Source organism: Mauremys reevesii, linkage group 16, assembly GCF_016161935.1.
Source record: "Mauremys reevesii isolate NIE-2019 linkage group 16, ASM1616193v1, whole genome shotgun sequence".
NCBI classification, from domain to species: Eukaryota; Metazoa; Chordata; order Testudines; family Geoemydidae; genus Mauremys; species Mauremys reevesii.
Genome location: NC_052638.1, coordinates 38,051,370 through 38,071,604, shown reverse-complemented (window position 1 = coordinate 38,071,604; position 20,235 = coordinate 38,051,370). Strand labels below are relative to the sequence as shown.

Here is a 20,235-nt window from a genome sequence, read left to right as displayed (position 1 = left end):
AGATCAAGCGTACCCTCTTCCTTACTCCCCGGAGTGTCCTTTCATTTTGACCTGCTACTTTGAGAACTGCCAGTGCCAGCCAGGAATAGCTGACGCCACTGGCGAGCCAGGGAATCCTGGACAAGCCCAATTTCCAGTTCGGGTTGTTCACGAGACCTTGACTGCTAAAGTCTGCGTGACTGGCCCTTGCAAAAGTGCTGAGTTGTTAGCTGAGGAGCAAGGATTTGGGGCAGGATCTCCCACCTTTGCCCTCCATTTGAGAGCTGTTCTTTCCTTGCTGGAGATTCCCCGAGGGGGGGGGGGGGAGGGAGAGAGAGAGAGAGAGAGAGTGTGTGTGTGTGTGTGTGTGCTGTGCTGTGCTGTGCTGTGCTTTCCTGGCCCTGCTAGGAGGGGAGATGCAGCAGGAGCCCAGAGAGAGTTGATGGTGGCTTGCTAAGGATGCTGTCCAGTAGCCAACCTGCACCCCCGAGTTGGTTCCGAGCCTCTAAAGCGCATGTGAAGCAGGCCTGGGGAATTCGGATCTTTGGTTCTGGGGTTTGGGCCACCCCTTTTCTCTCGGTGATATGGTGCTCTTGGACTAGGGCTTTGTTTCTAGTACTTGGCAGGGGGTTACTGGCCATGTCTGTGAATGTGAACGAGAGGCAGTGTGGCCTAGTGGACTGAGCACAGGGCCGAGAGCCAGAAAGTCCAGACCCCCAATCCCGGCTCTTCCTTTAACGTGGCATGTGGCCTTGCACAAGTCACTTAACCTTGTGCGGGTTTCTCTCACTGCTGTGTAAATCGGGGAGGATAATTCCGGCAGCTTCACGCAGGGGTTGTGAGGGTTAACGAGCCAATAGCCGCAAAGTGCTGGAAGAGCATTAAGTGCCAAGTCCTGTTATTAAAGGGCACAGAATGGCAGGAGGCCAGCAGTGCTGGGAGGAGGGCAGAGTCCCTTCGGCAGGTGCTGAATCTCTCTGCGTTCCAGGTTAGAGGTGGTACGACTCCTCCAGGTCAGTGGTTCATGGAAAATGTCCCAGTGCATGATGGGGGAGACGGTGAGCCCAGACCTTGCATGGAGCTGGCTTCCCCAGGGAGATGGAGAATATAGTATGTATCAGCCCGTGGCAATGCTGCATTTGGGGCAGACAGGTGACTGCCCCGCTCCTGGAAATTAGGGAATGAATGTAAGAATTCATTTTACCTGCAGTAAGCCCAAGGCCACCTAGGCACTTGTCAGTGTGCTGCATGCCAGCTGGAGTGCAGCTCTGCCAGCTCCCAAAGTCACAGCCCTTTGGGATCACTTGAGCTAAAGGAGACTCTCCATCAGCTGCTAGCCATATAGGGTGCATGACACTCAGTTAAGTGGTTTTGATTCCATCCACTAGAGGGCAGTGGTGCACATACATGCTTCCCAGCTTATTACATGCAGCTTCCCCCTGACTCTGTGCAGCAGGTACAGTACAGCTCTTCATTTAAAGGTGAAGTTGTAGACCAAATCAGTGTGTAATGAACAGAGTTGAGCCCGAGGTTTTCCAAACACCCCTGCTGACGGGGCCTGTAGGGCGTTCGGTGCCGAAATGCACAGGCTGGATAGTGGGCACATTTGGCCTCCAAGGCTGCAGCAGTTGCTGGATGTCGGGGAGGGCACCTGCACTGCAGGGATACGCCCAGGCCTGTTGTCGCAGCACAGGACTGAAGGGCTTTTCAATGTGCCCTTACTTAACAAGTGCATCTGCAGCTCCCAGAGCCGTTCCAGCAGGTTACTCTCCCCCTCCTAGACCTGGGGCTGAGAACTGCCACTGGGCTAGGCCGTGCTTGGGAAAGATCTGCCAGGAGGAGCCCCCACCTACCCCCGCCAGGAGGAGCCCCCACCTAGCCCCGGCTGTGTCGGATGCCCGAAGCACCACCTGCCCGCATGCTTGTCTGAGCCAATCAGGGGGTTTTGCTTCGTTTGCTGTTTCCTGACTGTGAACTTCCCGAGCGCTTGTTTCTCATTTACAGGGGGGGGCTCTTGACAGACAAGCTGAGCTGAACGCTGGCAGTGGCACTGCTGGCCACACAGCCGGGGTCCCTTCCCCCTCCCCTTCCCCGCTAGCGAATCCAGGCACACGCCCCGCAGGCGCAGGTGAACTCGTTCTCAGAAGCCGTTGGCAGGCAGTGCCAATTTGCAGCTGGCTGATTTAGGTCACCGTGCAGCGTGGAATGGCCTGCAGTCAGCACAGTGGAGTGGCATTTGATTGGATTTTAAAAGGCAGAGGGTGGACGGCGAGGAGGGGGAAGAAGGTGGGAGGCAAATTGCGGTGCAAGGGATGAGCTTTTGGAATCACAGAGCAGCGCAAGGCCGTGTTTCAGAGCTGAGCACACAGAATGCACTCGCGTGATGTGCTCACGCCGCACAATCCCAGTCCCACCCATACTGGCCAGTTAAATGTCTAAGTTAGCCAACAAGATGGCTTGCATGCAAATGCGATGGGAGTGCAATGCTAAAGATCACCCCTGAAATGACCAGGGTTTTCTCACTTTTGAGCATTTCATGGGTAAAGCAAATGAAGAGGGAAGCTGCCTTGTGGCAATCGGATGGCATCGCTGGCAGGAAAAAGCCCCGTAGCGTAGTAGGAAGATGCTTGCACAGCTGTTGTAAGGTAAATCTCATGCAGAAAACGTTGAAACACAATTCTGCTGAGCTGTAAGCTCAGCTCCTGTTGAATTCAGAGGAGACCCTGCATGTGTATCCGATGGCACAGCCCCCAGAGTAGATCTGGGGCTGATCAAAAGCCCATTGGAGTCATTGGGATCAGGTTCGGGAAGCACTGAAATTGACTGTAAAGATCAGAACTTTCCTTGCAACGGCTTTGGAAGAGGTCTCCAGCGTTTGGAGACCTGCTTTCCTGTGCTGAGCTGTGCTTCCTGGGTCTCAGATCGCATCACTGGATCGCACTGCCTATGTGTGGGGAGCGGGGTCAGTAAAATGGAAGCTTTCGCTGAGACAGAAACCAGTGCCACTCCCAACCACAGAGCTATGGCCACAGCCAGGGCATGGAGGGCAGGAATGCATCTGACCCCAGACCTGGATCGCAGTCAGACCTGCAGCTGTAGGGGCAGTTCGGATTTGCATTTTCAAGTTTGGGAGTTTCTGGATCCAGGGTTTTGGTTCTGCCGCAGATACACGATTTGGCTCGGAACGTGGGTCTGGGGGTTTGCATCTGGCCTGTTTCTAATGTAGGTTGTACGCTGCGCATGTATGTCGGTATATGCATGTGCATGGATCAGGGGGCCTCTCCCAGTCAGACACACGCCCAGCCCTCTCCGCGTGCAAAGGTTCGGTTGGTGTCTCTCCCCTACTGGCCTGCAGCTCCGCTCTCCAGCCTTTCCGTGCAGCGCGACTGGGACTGTCTGGCCTGAGAACAACATGGTGGGGAAGGGGGAGCCGGCTGCTGGGAGCTGCAGAGGCTGCAAGGTCGAGCTCCTTTTGCATATCAATAGGTAGCGCTTTCCAAGGCAGCCGGGCTTAGCCCATCTCCCCTGGGGCAGGGAGTTATTCAAAAGCCGATTACCTCATTGCTCCCCCTGCTTCATTGGCGCTCTGGAAGGAGAGGGCGTAAGCTGATGAGGAGCAGCATACGGTCCCTTACTGGCCCACTGGAAGGTAACATCCGATAACCGTTGGGGCTGGGAGGCGGGGGGTGAAGGGTACCAAACAAACAACTTTGTAGGCAGCAAAACACGCAGCCTAATGAAGAGCTTGGACAGCTGGTGGGAAAGGCCCCAGCGTTCGGCTAATGCCAGGGAGGGTACGTCTGCCCTGCCCTGGTCGACACGCTCGGGCTTGCAGGACTCAGGCCAGGGCTCTGAACTAGCCGTGTAGACAGCGTGCTGAAGTTACGGCTCAGGCCCCGAAGCCCGTCTCCTCCCTAGGCTTCCGAGCCTGAGCTCCGGCGAGCTCCACAGCTCTTTAGCGTGAGCCCATCGACACGGGCTGTGTAGACGCGCCCTGAGAGAGCAGGGTAGCCTCCTTCTGCTCCTTGGTCAATTGGGTCAGCCAAGCCGTGGACGCCAGGCTTGGGGCTAAACTCACTCAGGACAAAGTTACTGGCAAAGGTCAGCTCTGGAGTCTGTCTCTCCACCTCCACCTGTTGAATCCCCAAGGCTCCTGCTAGAAAGAGATCTGGGCCCGAGAGGTGGAACACCCCTGGGCGTGGAGGGGTGGGGTTGACTGTGTAGGGGGGTTGGGCCGGGAGTTTCTCTCACACACTCCCACAGGATTCCTAGTTTTCCAGGGCTCGTCTCTGTTGTTGGTCTAAGCTTAACCCATCCTCCAGCCTTGTAGGAGGCCTGGGGTCGAGCTCTTGGTGGCTTTAATCTCCTTTGTGCTGGGCAGGTGTTTGTCTCCCGGCCCATAGCCACAGAAGGCGTTTGCCCCTGTGGGCCGGCTGCGTGGGAGGTGCCCAGGGCGGAGAAGGCAGGGCACGGTGCAGGTTGGGAAGGAGGTGCGTTGTGTGCTTTGCCATGAAGCAATCTGGCCCCAGGGGCCGAGCGGCCGCATTAGGCTCGCTGGTGCGTAGCTGCTCGGCTGCCCAGTGCTAGAGTCACTCTGAGGGAAAACCTGAGGGAAGTGTGGAGCGTGGAGGGGGCACTGTCCCTGCACCCCCAGCTAGGATGGCACTGCCCTGGAGCCTCCCCCTCCCCCTGCCATCTGTGTGTGCAAATCGGACACTTGCACAGATAAGTACCAGGGATAAATGAGTCCAGCTCTTCTGGGCGGAGAGCTGTCACTCCAGGGCAGAGGGGGAGGAAGGCGGGTGTAGGAGGGGAATCAGGCATCCTGGTGACATCTCTGGCACTTCCTCTCTCAGATTACAGTGGGTCTTTGTCTCCTGCTGAAGACAGGAAAAGCCTAGGCCTGCTGGGAGAGTGAGGAGGGCTGGCTGTCTCGTATTGTACCTCTGTCAGCCTCCCCTTGCTATCAGTCTGATCCCTAGAGAGACCTGTGTAACCGTCGATAGAATCCTTGGTGCTGAGGTGGCCGAAGAGCTCAACATGCTTTACAAAGACAGGCGAGCATGATTAGCCCCATTCTACAGGTGGGGAAACGGAGGCCCACTGAGCTTAAGGGACTTGCCCAAAGTGCAAGTGGAACCCAGTACCCTGCTCAAACCACTGGGCCCTACCGCCTGTGAATAGACAAACTGTGGCTAATACCAGCTGCTCTGCCTAGAAAGGACGTCTCAAAATACCTCACCATGCTGTGGCAGAGCTGAGTCCACTGGATTGGACAGTACAATAAGTTTGATTGGTGCTATCCTTATGCTTCTGTTATTGTCTGATGGGAAATCAGCCCCCAAAGTAACTTACATGTATGCAGTGTCTCTTGCGCTCTCTGGATGTTTAAGGTATAATTGACATCGGATCCAATTAGAGCCTTTTTCCCCAAAAAAAGATCTGTCACCATGAAGAATTTCCCTGGAATTGAGCTGACGTTTTTCACTGTAATACCCCAGGCAGGGACTGGAAAATACAAGTAGGCCAGTGATCGCTCCTCTAATGCGCTGTCAGGATGTGATAAACTGAGCCGGCTGGCAGCACAGTTCTGTCCACGTTAATAATAACAACGTCCCGGTCGCCTGCACCCACCCAGTGCACAGGACAAGGGCGTGGGGCAAAGGCCAGGTGGAGCCGTTGTGTGCTCTGCTGCCCCCTAGGGGCGCTCAAAGGAAGTGATAAATCAGTGCCTTCTCACTAGCCAATCAACATTGGGGATTGCCCAACATTGTCATGGCTCCCGAAATGCTAAGAAGTCTGACTGGCTGTTGAGAGGGGTGGACATTATTCTGATTGGCTGCTGAGCAGGGACCTCTTGTAGGAACAGCCCATTGTGTCAGTTTCCCTCCGTGTCCTGTATTTTAATAACACGTGACTTTAACGTTCCCCTTCTGGCAATATATAGCCCATGTTACCAGGCAGCCATGCCCTCTGCTGGGAGTGGAAGGGGTCCCAGCATCCTAACCCTCTGCCTAACAACAGGTTGCAGGGAAGTGGGTGGGTGGGGCAGGGGTAGTTGCAATGAATCCTGAGAGAGAAGAATTCTTATCTCCACTTTGCTTGTGGGGAAACTGAGGCGCAGAGCGGCGAAGTGTTCTGCTCGAGGCTATACAGTGATAGCGAGCCACGGAAGCCAGCTTTCACGACTCCTGCTGCTGCTCTGTGCTAGCCACTGGGACCATCCTTCCTTTTCCGAGGTCAGACTCGACCCTGGTGTGATTCCAGCAGAGTCAGGGGAACTGCAGCCAGGGATGGGTTGGGTTTGCTGTAGCCAGGCAACAGCTCCGGGACAATGCACCTTTGGGTCCAGTAAATGGCGCAAGCTAGAGATGCAGCTGGCAAAGCAGAAACACAGCAAACTGAACTCCATCCTGCAGAGAAGGCAGGCTCCCACCCGGGAGGCTCGCTTCTTGTTTCTGATCAGCACCTGTTGTGCATGATGCACCAGCTAGGCAGAGACGCTTGGTCCCTGTGTGTTACTGTCTAGAGAAACCTGTCCCTGGAACGAGCCTGCCAGTTCTCATTTCACAGGGCCCCGGCACTACACTGCTGGAAGTGCCATCTTCCCCGCAGGGAGTTCTGCCCCCTTGTGTTCCTCTCACCCCAGCAGCAGGCTTGGAAGCAGCTGGCCAGGCTTAGTGTCTGGCCAGGGCTTGTTTGCTGTGAGCCCTTTGCGGCCGGCCTCCCTGACAAACCCCTGCAACATCTGTTGAGCTTTAGAGCTTTCTTGTGCATCAGCAGAAAAGGTGGCATGTCTGAGGCCCCTGCACTCCCGGCGGCTTCCCCCGCACCCCGCCCCGCCCGCGGAAGAGCCTCGGGGTGCTAGTTGACAAGTTAGTGCCCAAATCACGCTGTTTGCCGCTAATTGGTTGTGAGTCTTTGAGGACATGGTCAGGGTGCAAAGCCCTCCCCGTGAGTGGGGATGGAGAGATGGTTTATCCGGCTGGACAGATTCCTCCTAATTGAGCAGATACTCCATGTTCACAAACAGATGGCTTCTTTGCATCAATTATTTCTTATCTGTGTAACCGGGAATGATTTTCTGACAGATAGCACGGGGGAGAGTTAAAGAAGGAGGAGGCCCAGACACCCACACTTGCTGCCACAGTCTGGCACTGCTGTGCACTTTCCTAATACACAATGGCCCTGCCGATGCATTGGGGAGGGGGAGGGCTGTTGGACTGTGAGCCGGGGAGGGGGTGTCTCTCGAGAGGTTCCTTGCCGGTTAGCACCTGTCCCTGGTTGTTTCGTGGCTCAGGATTCCAGTTGCGTTGAAGCCTTGTCTCTGCTGCAGATGCACCAGTCTGGCTCTGCTCTGGTCCTGACAGGAAGCCTAACAGCTCCTCTCTTTGGAGCGTCAGCAGGGATCGGTGTGTCTCGGTCGGTGTGTGCTGCACCAACAGCCAGGCAAAGCCCAAGACACCCTGTGGTACAAAGAGCTAGTTTGCCTGCTGAGGATCCAAGGAGGCTGAGCTAGCCGGGGCATGAACAACACATCCCTCCAGCCCTCTGAGGGGGCCGCGTAAGAGACCAGCTGGCATGTGGCCCACTTCATGTCAGATCTGTAAATGCAGACAGGAAGGGCTTTGTGCCCGTCAGGGCGAGATTGTCCTCTCCAGTGCTAGGCCCCGTTCAGCAAGGGGTAGCATCGCTTGCCTTGGAAGAGGCAGAATTCTGCGGCCATTGCCATGCGTCAGGGGCTAGCAAGGCAAGATTCCCTGTGCCCGGCAGGTCAGGTACTGCTGGCTGTGAGCAATCATGTCACCGAAAGGTGGTGGGATGCCCTTTTGAATGGGAGGGAGAGAGAAGATGGGGGAAGGAGGAAGCAGGAAGGCTGCTGGGGTAGAGAGGAAGCACTGACATGTTTTCCCTGGGACCAGAAGGGGCTCGATCCTGTATTTCAGTCTGTCTGTCCGTCCATGGTCTGTGGCTCCCACCTGGAGCTTTCCCAGAGCCAACATCAGCATCTTCCTTCCTAGGTCTGTTCCAGGAACCTCCTGCCTTGAGACTTTGACGCCTTATACCCGCAGAGCGAGGCCCCTGCTCCCCCCTCCAGAGAGCTCTGTAAGCTCCAGTCTAACGACACGGAAGGGTGCCCAGCACAGACCTGCCCCCAGGTTAGGAAAGTGCTCATTGGTGCCAGACTCTGGCAGCAAGAGTGGGTGTCGTGGGCCGAGAGGCTGCTCTGAAGAGCCAATCTGGAGCCTCGTGGTGTCAGAGATGGAAATATCCCGTGTATCCAGGGCTGCCTTGGAGAGTCTCCTGTCTGCCCCTTGGGGGGACTTTCTGAGTGGTCCCCCCTTCCTCTGAAGCATCTGGCTGGAGCTGGGGCACTGGGCAGGGTGGGCCAGGGCTCTGGGTGGCTGAGAATTCGCTCCCAGGTGCTTGGCTGGGTCTTGCTCACGTGCTCAGGGTCTGACTGATCACCCTGTGTGGTGGTGGGGTTCTCCCCAGCTTAGATTGGCAGTGACCTTGGGAGGTTTTCACCTTCCTCCACAGCGTGCGGTATGGGTTGCTTGCCAGGATCATCTGGGTGTATCTCAATCAGTTCCCTGCCAATGCAGTGGCTGCTGGTGCCCCCTGTTCTCACACGGTGGTTGAGTCTCCTGACGGGCTGTAATACTTTGGCCCGGTTCTGGTTGTTAGTTTGGTGTGGGGATGGCCGCGTGCTGTTGGTGGTTGTACAGGAGAGCAGACTAGGTGATCTGGGGGGGTCCCTCCTTGCCTTATACTGTACGCCACTGTGTGAACGTTCACCTCCGTTTCTGGGCCCCTTCCTGTTTTCCAGGGCACCCTTTTCAGCTGGAGCATAGAGCGGGCCCAGCTTCTCCCCCGGGGCATCTGCCCCACTGAGACCAAACAAGGCTGTGCTTTGGCCTCCTCGCTTTGAGCTCAGGTCGCCTGCCACGGGGCTACAGCGCTAACCGTTGGGGAGAAACAGAGCAGGGAGCCTTGCTGTGGTTTGTTTGTTTGCTTGGCAGCACAGCCCGCTCTGGCACTTCCATCAAGATAATCACCGTGTCTAGGGGGAGCTGGGCAGCTCCTGCAGAACATTACACGCCAGATAAGCAAAAGGCTCTCGCCTCTCCCGGGAAGTGCAGGCCAACTCCCTCGCTTGTATGGTAATTGGAAGGAATCTAATCAAAGGGCAGTGCTGCTTCCCTTGCAGGAGAATGTGTTTAAACGCCAGCAGGGCTGCTAGGGCCAGGCTCAGAAATCCATCCCGCTTTCCCCACGGTGCCAGCACAAGCCCCTAGCCTTATAGTTGTCCCCGGCTTTGGAGAGCTCTTAGTAAATTGGTTGGCAGCCTTCCCAGTGGAAGGTAGACGGTAAAACCTGGACTGGGTTCTTACACTGGAACCTTGAGAAGGGATCTGGATGTCTAGTTCATCATTGGCGTCTCACCATTAGGGATCTAGATTTAACTCCTGCCCTAGGTTGCAAGGGAAGATGGAGTCAGATGGTGTCTCGGTTGGTCCCTATTACACAGTTTGGCCCAATAGGGACAGTGTCTACTTGAGAGAGGCCTAGGACTGGGATTGCAAGGGCTGCCACAAGTCAGTGCCTCCGTAAATCAGGCTGCTTCTCATCAGGAGCCTGTTCCTTTTCACAAGCGGCAGCACCGGCCTGGCATGCCAATAATCTGCCAATGGATAATTATCGAAGGACACCTTCATCTGCTAGGACTGGAGGAGCTGTTGCCAATCATGTCAAGCATCACATTTAATTAACACTTGATCTGGTATCTAATATACCTTGAATTACTCCTGATTGCCTATTGCTGCACATATTACCTAGCCACTAATAATAATAATTAGTAATTATTTGCACTACTCTTTAACACTTATTCATCTGAGGATCTCAAAGCAATTCACAAACTCTAATTAATTATGCTTTCCAACAGGTAGGTAATCATTTGCCTGGCAGCAATGTGCAGCCACCTCTGGGGTGGAATGTGGCAGCTGATTAACAGCACACATTAACTTTGCCTAGCAGTTTTAGGACAAAAAGTGATGCAGAGCCCTGTAACTAGTTGCAGCTGGGAGTGAGGTTGGATTTAGGGAGGCAGAATGTGACAACCTGAGTTGGAATTTGGCCAGAATACCAGGCATAACACCATTACTTTAAGGGGGGATGTGCCATGGGAACATTAGGGCCCAATCCTGCCCCCCTCCCGATGTCCATGGTAAAACTTCCACTGAATTCAGTGGGAGCAGGATCAGACTCCTGACAATTACAAGTGGTTTCACATCTCCAGGAGAGGGCACCTGTGGCAGCACAGCACCCTGAGCAGTATTGACTCAGTATTGATTTGCTCGGTAACTACCCTGGTAACTGATTGCCTAACAACCTCCTGCTCCATGCGAGTGACATGCCCAGTAATGGTAGGGTGACCAAATGTCCCGTTTTTAAAGGGACAGTCAGGTTTTTTGGGACTTTTTCTTCTATAGGCGCCTATTACCCTCCACCCACTGTCCCGTTTTTTCACTGTTGCTATCTGGTCACCCTAAGTAACCGTCTCCTGGTGCTGGTGCAGTATGGCCTGTGGAATAACGCCCTGGTTACCAGTGTTCCAGACTCTCTCTCTCTTACTCTCCCGTGTATTACAGCAAATCAATATTCAGATAGGGCTTGACTGTGCCATTCACAGCCCTCTTGCCTCAGCAGGATCTCAGGGTAGGGCTGTACCTCAGGGGTTCAGTCTCCCCCTAAAGTCCCCCAGCACACCCGGGGAACACACAGCTCCCCTCTCAGCAGCCGGCCAGCTCCATGGTGATTGGTACCCCAGGGGTCACCCAGCTAAAAGCCAGAGTGGTGGCTGGGCCGTGCCGAAGCTTCCTACTCTGGCCGTGCTGCGGCGGGGCCCCTCTCCCCACGACCGGCGCAGGAAGGGAAGAAGATGTGAGATTCTCAGCATACTTATCCCTGCCCCCCCAGGGGGCCCGGCCTGAGGAAAAGCCTCTGCCATCTCCAGGGAGACCCTGAACAGAGGAACAAGCCCTTGGCAACCAGCCATTCAGCAGGCCGAGGAAGGGAGTTTGGAACACAAAGAGTTTGGCTGAAACCCGGCGAGGCTGCTGCTCGCTCTGTCCTGGCCTCACCTTGCGGGACCTTGTTTCCTGTCTCTTTCGGTGTCGGGGTGAGGCGAGGACGGCGTGTCAGTGGGGGCTGCTGGCCAGGACACCGCGTTTCCTGCTGGTGGCGTGAACTGAGCTGAAAACACCGGGCGGGTGCCTTGTCTCCAGAAAACACCCGCATCCCCTATGCGTGCCCAGCTCTGTGCGGGAGATGGGATGGCAGCAGTTTCCTGTCCGGCCGGCCATCCATCCTCCCTGTCTTTCAACTTCTTCCCTGCCTCAGTGCCCAGCCCCTGGTTAGGAAGCCAGTGGGAGCTATTCACGGGGTCTCTCCTTTGCTGGCAGTGTCTGTGGGGCGTGGATGGTTGGATTGGCTGAATCCAAGTGCCTGTTGGGCTGGTGCTGGGCTCTTTCCCCTGAGGGAAGTGGAGAGGTTTGGGGAGGCAGTGGAAGGAATCAGCATTGATGTGTGACCTTAGAAATCTCCCTGTTCAGGGAGCTGGTCATGGGCCCTAAAACCCTTTTGCTCACGGTCTGCATTTCAGGCATGCCTGCAGTGATGGGCAGGCCCAGTCGTCGGACCTGTGTTCAGAGGCCCCCCCATACAAAATGAGTTTGATGGTTCTCAGCCCAGTTCCTAATGGACAGGTGTTCTTGTTGCCAACCCTAATGGGCCCCTTCATTGACAGGATTGAGTGGGGCATGGAGACCGGTCACCCCTCTCACCCCAGAGGTGATGTCTCCCCTGGCAGTCTTGGAGAAGCATTGGCAGGGGAATCACATGGGCTGTTCTTTCTAGAAAGGCAGGATTTCAGCCCCCAGGTCTGTCCCCTGGCACATTGCACCAGCCGTGAATTCCCTTGGTGTGAAAGGAGGGCACTCACAGCACAAGCCGGGAAGGGATCCCGGGTACGTCTGTGCCTGCTGGCCATATTCTAAGGGCTTGTCTGCAGTGCGGATTTGCCCTAATTCCAGCCATCAGTGGCCTGTCACCAGGTTAGCTTTGCTGGTGCAACCCCCTAGTGCGTAGTCATTGTTTGCATTGGTGCCGTCTGTCCTGACTTCGTGCAGGGCTAAGATGAACCGGTGCAAACCGTGGTTTTGCCTGGCTACACCAAGGGGTTGCACAAGTGCAGCTACTCTGTTGGCTGGGATCCCCAATGCAGATGAGGCCCCTGACCCAGAGGGATGGAGGGAGATTCTGCTTAGAGGAGAGGGGCCCTGTTACCGTCTGCGTCAAGTAGCCCCAAGACTCCCTTTGTAGGGGACAGGTCCTGACACACCCTTTCTCCTGCGCGTGCCCACAGCCTTCCCTGGAAGGCTGTGCAGGCTAATGCTGCCGCTTGGTGCCCAATTAAAGCGGAGGCCGTGCAGTAGAAAACCTGACGCAGCAATCAGCCCCGCCATGCGGAAAGAGTCACTTTCTATTAATAATTGCAAAAGAGAAGAAGCAGCACAAAGTTACACCCATGTTTCTCTCAACAAGCCCTGGGGGACCGGGGACCGCCCTGGCAGAGATTAGGCAGGACATGGCCGCTTGGCTGACTAACAGATCTTGTGCGGTGGCAAAGCTGCCAGCCTCTCCCATCCCTGGCCTCGCTCAGAGCGACCGGGCAATTGGTGGAAAGCTGCCAGTTGGAGTCAGTAAGTGTTGCCACTTGAGGGCTTGTGGGATTTGTCGAGCGCTCGCGGTTGTGCAGCGTTACCATATGGATTCCATAAATTAAACCTTTCCAGGAAACGAATGGTAAATTTATACGTCTGCTCACATGTGTGGCTCATTGATTCTAAGAGCTTCCCAGCAAAATTCATGTACCATTCATCTTACTTAGACTCTCCCAGTTTTATAGGACTGAGCCGTCGAAAAATTGGATCAACATAAAATCCTTTCTGCACAGCAGCCCTGGCCTTAGTGCTTGTAAATTGGAGTGGGGAGCCCCTGCATCCATCCCGCCGGTCCCTACTGCAGGCCTGTCTGGCTCCATCAAAAGGCTCCTTCCCTGACCTAAAGCCTCCTGCTTTGACTACCTCTCCAGTCTGTCTGGTCACAGCCCCTTTCTCCTCTTTCCAAGTCCTGGAGCATACAGAGCCCAGTTGCATCCTCTCTGGAATCCCAGGGCAGGAAGGGGCTGGTAACAATCAGGGCTGGGTGGGGCTTGATTAGCTGCACATGTTGGGAAGGTCTGGGTTCAAGTCTCACGCAGGGATTTACTGTTTTGCTGGGGGGTCTGCTGAGAGAGGCTTAGTAGTCCTCTCTCAGTACAGCAGGACCCCATGCCTGGGTGTGTGTTAGACTGTGCTGCCGCGTTTTGCCTGGCATGGCAGCTGCATGTGCTTGCGACTGTGTTGCCAGCTGTGGGGTACCGGTCATGCACTTGCTGGGCATTACAGAGAACATTACACCTGTTCTCTGCAGGCCCGATCGCAACCCGAATTGCTCTCCAATGCATACGTCTACATGGCAGGGCCTCCTGTCCTGCTGAGGCAGATACTAGTGGGGCTTGTGCTAGTGTGTTAAAAATAGCAGTGTGGACGTTATGGCATCGGCGGAGGCTCTGGCTAGCTCCGAGCTTGGAGCCAGCCAAGGGAAAGGATGGGCCTGAGCTCAGGTGGCTAGCCCACCCTGCAACGGCCACACAGCTCCGTTCAGCAAGCTAGTGAGCCCCGCTACCACAAGTCTGTCTGTATGAGCTGGGAGGCTCGCTGCCTGTGGTGTGTGTGACTTGGGTCTCTTGCTCTGCACACGACCTCTCCCACTGGTTCAGATCAACTGAGGCAGATCTGGTAGCCTGGAGCAAGGAGAAGGACACTCCTACTAGGGTGTGGGGGAGCAACCCTTCAGCTGGGGAATTTCTCTGTGGTTGGTCTGGCAGGGCCCAAGTTTGCTGGTCCAGTAGCCCATGTGCAAGGCTGTCCTCTTTCCTCTGGCTTTCGTGGGGTGGCTGAGTTCTGTGAGTGACTGGTGCAGTTGGCTGAGTTTGGTCGGACTGCATTTGTCAATATGTCACACCCTTCTCCATGAATCACACATACACAGGGGGTTCTGGGCCACGTTCACCAGCTTCCTAGAGTGACACAGGCAAGGCTGAGTTTATCAACTTAAACCATTGTCTGGCTGATCATGGGATTCTTCTTTCAGCTGGTCTCCTCTGCCTTCCTCTAGCTCTCTTTTTAATATGCCCAAGTCGAATCTAATGAGACAGGCCTGGTCTGTCTGCCAGGGAGAGTCTGTAGAATAGCTCTGTGCAGCTCCATAAAGCCTGTCACTTTGGAAAGTGCTGGGTTTGGTATATAGGTTTCATGTATCCAGACATTTAGCAATGGGGGCCGTTATGTTAAATAAAATTAAAGTACTATTTTATTGCATTTCTGTCTCAAAGATGAAAAAATCCATTCCAGCATAAGTTTATGAAGTTCTGGAGCTAGAATATGGATTGCTTTAGTTACTGCCACTTATTAAAGATACAAAGAACTGAGGAGAGTACAACTATTTTCTCAGATGCGCATTAAACAAGAGGATGACAGATGCAGCAAATAAGGGCACACAACAGAGCTGAGACAGTAGAGATTATGAGTTACAGTAGGCATGACCAACATGGTAGGTGTTAGAGGAGGGGAAGTGGTTCTGCACAATGGAGCACAAACAAATGTTTTCATTCAAATACCAAAATAAAGAAGCAGTGGATAGATTTGTAAGGCTGTTGATACCCCCCCTGGCAGCTCTGGGACCTGACGGACTACAGTGTGGAGCTGGTGCATGAGAAAAGAAAGTTGCAAAGGTCTAGAAACAGGGCTGGATCCTCAGCTGAAGGAGGGCCCTTGTGTTGTGTGCTGCTTCACCCCAGCCATGGATCTGTCTCAGAAAATGAAACGGAAAATGGAATAAGTTATGACCAGACAGTGAAAGTGACTAGGAGCAGACCAATGTCGTTTCCTTCTTCACGCCCTCTGAAGTGCAAAATGTAAACCAGCGGCAGCAGCTGTGTAAAATAAATTAGAGTTTTGAAGGCCATTCACTCTCGGTAATCAGATTCAGAGGCTACATGATCATGGTCTAGAGGTACCTATGCAGGGAGAAGAAGTTTGGTACTAGAGGGCTCTTTAACTTGGCAGACAAAGGTATAACGCGATCCAGTGGCTGGAAGATGAAGCCAGCCAAGTTCAAGCTGGAAATAAGACCTACATTTTTAAGGGAATGGATAATTGACCATTGACTCAGATTGCCAAGAGGTGGGATGGTGTCTGCATCACCTGGAGTCTTTACATTGAGATGGGGGCCTGCTCCTTCACTGGTGTAAAGGGGAAGAGACCCAGATAGGTCTATTAGGCTACACTGATTTACACCAGCTGAGGATCTGGCCCAGGACATCTTTCTAACAAAGATGCTCTAGGATACTGGGCCCGATGCAGGAATCGCCGGGTGAGAATCTCTAGCCTAGGTGGTCAGACTAGATAATCGTAACAATCCCTTCTAGCCTCAAATCCTCTTTGGATCTAGGACGCTTACCCTCCCTGTGTCCCTTTAGCAGGATTCTCATGTTCTGTGACCGACTGCACTGTCTTAGCGGAGGGGAGGGAAACTGGCCCATTGAGTAATCAGCAGCAGAATAATCAGCCGGCAGCCACTGGCAGGGAGAGGGATGTTGCTTTGATTCCTGCCCTCCCTCCCCCACCTCCCTAAAGCCTTTCTTGTCTGGTCCTGACTGGAAGCGCTTGGACTGCTCACTCAGATCCAGCTGTAGCCCCCATGAGACATGGAGCTGGCTGGCTGGTGAGCAGCAGACAGCTCCCCTACCCAGCCACGTGCAATCTGCCTGAAAGAAAACAAAAGCATCTTGTGTCTCTCCACCCCAGGCCCCCCAGCGCTAGCGGGACACATTCCAGCAGGAGGACCCTGCTTTCTCCAGGCTGGTAGCAAGCATCAGGGCTTGGGAGGGGGAGCCAGGAGGTCTGCTGCCTAGTGCTGAAGCTGATGCTGGCTGTCAGCTATTGAATATCCATGCAGGGAAAGGTTCTGAGTCCCTGTTCCTCTGCTTTTGTTCCAGGCGTTGTCCTCTTCTCTGGAGACACCTGCTGTGAAGCCTTCCGCCAGCGAGCCCAGACAGCGACTGGCGGGCGCTGGGGAGAGCCCAGGTGCAAGGAACGGAGCTGCCCAGGAGATTGGCTCTGACCGTGGCCAGCAGAGCGTGGATGTGGAAGGCGCAGACCTGGGAGCTACAAGTAGGTGCTAGATTTGCTGTCTGGGCATGGGGGGAGCCTGCAGTAGCAGAGGTTGGAGCTCTGGGGCGTGACCCCAGGGACCCACCGTCTCCGCGTTGTTCTGACTGTGTGCTGCAGTGTCGCTTGCAAGACTTCAGCCGGCCAATCCCCTGGTGTGCCACGGCATGTGCGCTAGGCACTGCTGGGCTCTGCTGCTTTACTCAGAGAAGGAGATACCTGGGGCATCCCAGGAAGTGACAGCAGCGCGTTGGACTAAGCCAAAGCAGCTTGGGACCAGCCTCTTCACTCTGGCTCGGCTCCCCGCGAAGGAGGCAGCTTTTGCCCAAGACCTTGGGACCTGATCCTACTGTTCTTGCACAGGCAGAACTCCCATCGACTCTGCTGGAAACTTTGCCTGTGCAAGGACTGTGGGACTGGGCCCTCACGGTTTGTGTGCTGGGTGGCAAACTATGCACTCAGCGGGCGGGATTCCCCCCCTGCTCCCAGTGCAGCTGCTTGGTGGGTAGTGTGCTCCAGTGCGGTGTCTTGCCCTCCACCTTCCCGGGCGAGCCCCAGGCAGCTGCAGTCTGAGAGCCGGGATGCAGGGAGGAGTGTGTGTGGGGCAGGGGGCGACTGGAAATGTGGATGTCCTGTCATTAGCCAGCAAAGCTTTGTCTGGCCAAGGGGGCAGCCGTGGGTACGCGCTGTAGCTTGTTGGATGCTCTGGGCCAAACGCCTGCTGATCAGATTTCCTGTTGGCCTTTTTGTGTCTATGGACTGCGTCTGAGGGCCGAGGGAGAGGACAGAGTGTAGGTGAAACTCATTGCTAGGTAGTGCCCAGCAAACGGGAGGTAGCGCCCAGGGTCTGGTGCCAGGGTGAGGGGCAGGGTGACCTGATGGCAGAGGACTCTCTACCAAGCCCTCACTCTCCCACTGCTGTGCCTCCCCTGGCCTGCGTGGATGTGCTCTCTCCTTGGCCCATTTAATCCGTGGCCCCTCTGCCAAGACGGCCAACCAGGGCTGGGCACAAGCCTGCTGGGAGTCAGAGTGAAAGCCACCAACTCCCTGTGTGTCAGCCACCTGGCGGCTGTGCCCAGGAATGAAGTGACCGGATCCCCAGGGTGACCTGGATGTGAAAGGCTTTTTCTCCTGTGGCCAGTCCCCTGAGGCTAGGCCCTGCCGCCCCAGTGGTACACCGGTGCCTCACTCGGCTGGGCACCCAGGACAGCTGCGGGGCAATGCCAGCTGTGCCTGCGATCTGGGACGCCATGGAGCTGGGGCTGGGTTGGGCTCCATCTCCTGGGAGTTGAGAGCCTTGTCAGGCAGGAGCAGCAGCATTCCTCGGGGAGGTGTCACATACCCTCCCAGGCTGGGCTTGTTTGTTAGCAGCCTTCCCGGTGGCCCTGAAAGGCTTCTGGTGCTCTGGCTGCTTTGATGTGGAGACAGCCTCCTGCTCCAGCTCTTGGCAGAGGGGAACAGGAGGGAGAGGCACCGGCGTGCAGGGGAACCGCAGGTGCAGCTCACCAGGCAGGGAATGAAGGGAGCCCTGCGTGGGCCCGTTTCCATGCCAACGCTTGTAGCTGCCTGGGTGCAGGGAGCTCCTCTCTGTTGGGAAGTTGGTCAAGCTGAGGGGCTGGCAGATCTGGGTCCTGTTCTTGGCTCTTACACCAGCCAGCTAGCCTTGGGCAAGTCCCTGGCTTTCCCCAGGCCCGGCTGTGCAAGGGCACTGTGCGATCCTCCGTCCAGCAAAGCACAGGGTCTCGTTACTGGGCCAGAACTCCTTGGACCACGCCGCCTGAGCAAGGACTGAATCGGGCCCGTGGGACTCAGCCCACTATTCTGTATGACTGCAGTTGGTGATATGACGGGGGGCTGACTAGGCATGGGCCAGCTGGCTTGGATGGTCCCGGACCCCACCACCCCTGAGCCTTCACCCCATCTCGAATCGACCCTAGACAGCAACATCTTTTGAGGGTGCCACTGCCGCTACTCACTCTCGTTCTGGCTGGAAGCAGAACCACTGAATTACCCCAGGGAAAGCTTGTCTATCCCGATTCCTAGCCCACCTCCGCAGGCCCACGTGGAGGGGTGGCTCCGATAGGCCCTGCCCAAGGGAGCTGCGTTATCCTTTCACTCACAGCTAGTGTGAGTGCTGCAGACCTCTCACTACCCTTCCTGGAGCCCCCCAGTGCCTCCTGGGTGATCGCTCCAGGCTGGGGAGCCGCGGGGCCCTCACCATTTGCAAGCTGTTCCCAGCCAAGCGAGATGGGAGCTGTGTCCTGGAAGAGCCAACCCGCTTTTATTGCCTTGCCATCGGCTGCCAGGCACAGGTGACATTGACTAATGGCTCATTAGACGCCTGCCACATTTCATTTGCAGCCCCTGTCCCAGGGCGCTCACATTCCCACTCCAGATCCCGGTGCATGGGGATCTCCTGCCCCTTCCCCACACCACCGATGAGTGGGGAGGGGCACTTGCGCTGCAGGATGAAGGATGAGGGAGAGCCATCAAGGCCTCTGCCCACAAGTTTGTGCCATCTGATGGCAGTGACACATGGTCGCTGAGCAACCTGGCTTTGAATCTGTGACCTCCGGGGAAAGGCTTCTTATCCGCCACCCCAGAGTCCTGTCCACGAGACACCTCGATGTCGCAGGCCATTTAGCTGATGCCCTCTTTGGTGCTGCGTACGTCTGCATGCGCATGCGCTGTCTCTTGTCTCTGTTGCTTCCCTGTTTGGCACGCCGATTCTCATGGGCTCTGTGTCTGCAGCCTCCCGGGCAGCAGTCCTAGCTGGAACAGCCTAGCTGTGAGGATGATTAAGCCTTGGCGGCTAGAGGTGCCGCGATTGATTGTCATGCCGAGGGCACAGAGTGTATCGAGCCTCCCGGTGCCAGCGGGCTCCACGGGAGACGGGGCTAGCACAGAGTGGGGAGGGCTTTAATATTGGGTTGTGCTCCCCAGGATTCACTCTGCAGGCAGGTGGGGGTGACTAGCAAGGTCCTATGTGCAATGAGGGACTTGCCATGGTAGGAGAAGGAGCTGCTGGATGGCTGCAAACGGGCCGGCTGCTTCCAAGAAGAGCCACAGCCCAGGGGAATCCACGCCTCGCCGAATGGCAGAGATGCTCCTTCTCCTTGTGGGGAAGGGTGTACCGAGCTACAGAGCTACAGACAGACAGAGCTACAGCTGCAACCACCCACGCTGTTAGTCTGGCGAGGCACTTTGTAGTGGGAACAGTGGCCCTGGTCACACCTGCTGAGTCCAGGCCAGGACGCAGGGAGGGCCCTGCGTGGTGACTCTAGCTGTGCTAGTCAGTCTGGGTGCCAGAGAGAATCATTGGGTCTGCCGGCATCCAGAAGCCTCAGTGGGAATCCCTGTTTGCATTTCTTACAGCAGAGGCCTGTCTCTCCTCTAGCATGCCATGGGTATCTGCAGAGGGGGCATTTGGAATCCTGGGGCTCCCCCCCCTCCCTTTTGACTGCCTAGAGGTGCTACCCACCCAAAGGCCCAGGGCTTCACCTTCCTGCAAGCTGGCTGGCTTTGCAAAGACATGGAGACACATGCTGCACTGGCCCCCGGGGCCTGCTGTCACTGGTCTCTGCAGCTGGTTCACTGCAGCTTCGTGCCCCACCCTGATGCGTCTCAGGCTGGAAACACCCCAGAGTAACTCATGCTGGGTATATAATAGGGAGTGTGCTTTATGCCAGTCTTTAATTACATGATTGCATAGGAGTACTGCCTCACACAGTGCACAGGATGAACTGGGCAGCTATTCAGTATTTCTTTTCATCCTCCTCATTCAGTATGTGGTCCCAGGCCTTATTTCCCACCCACCATCCGAACCTCGCATTAAATGAAATACAGGGGTATTAATTTCCTCATAGACTTTTCTATGGTGCTTATTGCCATAGTGACTTGCCCAGCGTCACATGGGAAC

The 20,235-nt window shown here is 55.5% G+C and overlaps 2 protein-coding genes across 2 annotated transcripts in view; both read left to right on the top strand.

Moving 5' to 3' along the window:
* LOC120384671 overlaps window positions 1–16,660 on the top strand; it is a 114,663-nt gene extending 98,003 nt beyond the window's left edge. Inside the window, exons 4-5 of the mRNA XM_039503653.1 lie at window positions 16,145–16,319; window positions 16,437–16,660. Coding sequence (XP_039359587.1) covers window positions 16,145–16,319; window positions 16,437–16,660 — 399 coding nt within the window. The remainder of the gene's footprint in view (window positions 1–16,144; window positions 16,320–16,436) is intronic.
* GSE1 (Gse1 coiled-coil protein) overlaps window positions 16,183–20,235 on the top strand; it is a 232,194-nt gene continuing 228,141 nt past the window's right edge. Inside the window, exon 1 of the mRNA XM_039502721.1 lies at window positions 16,183–16,319. The gene's annotated coding sequence lies outside the window, so the exon portion shown is untranslated. The remainder of the gene's footprint in view (window positions 16,320–20,235) is intronic.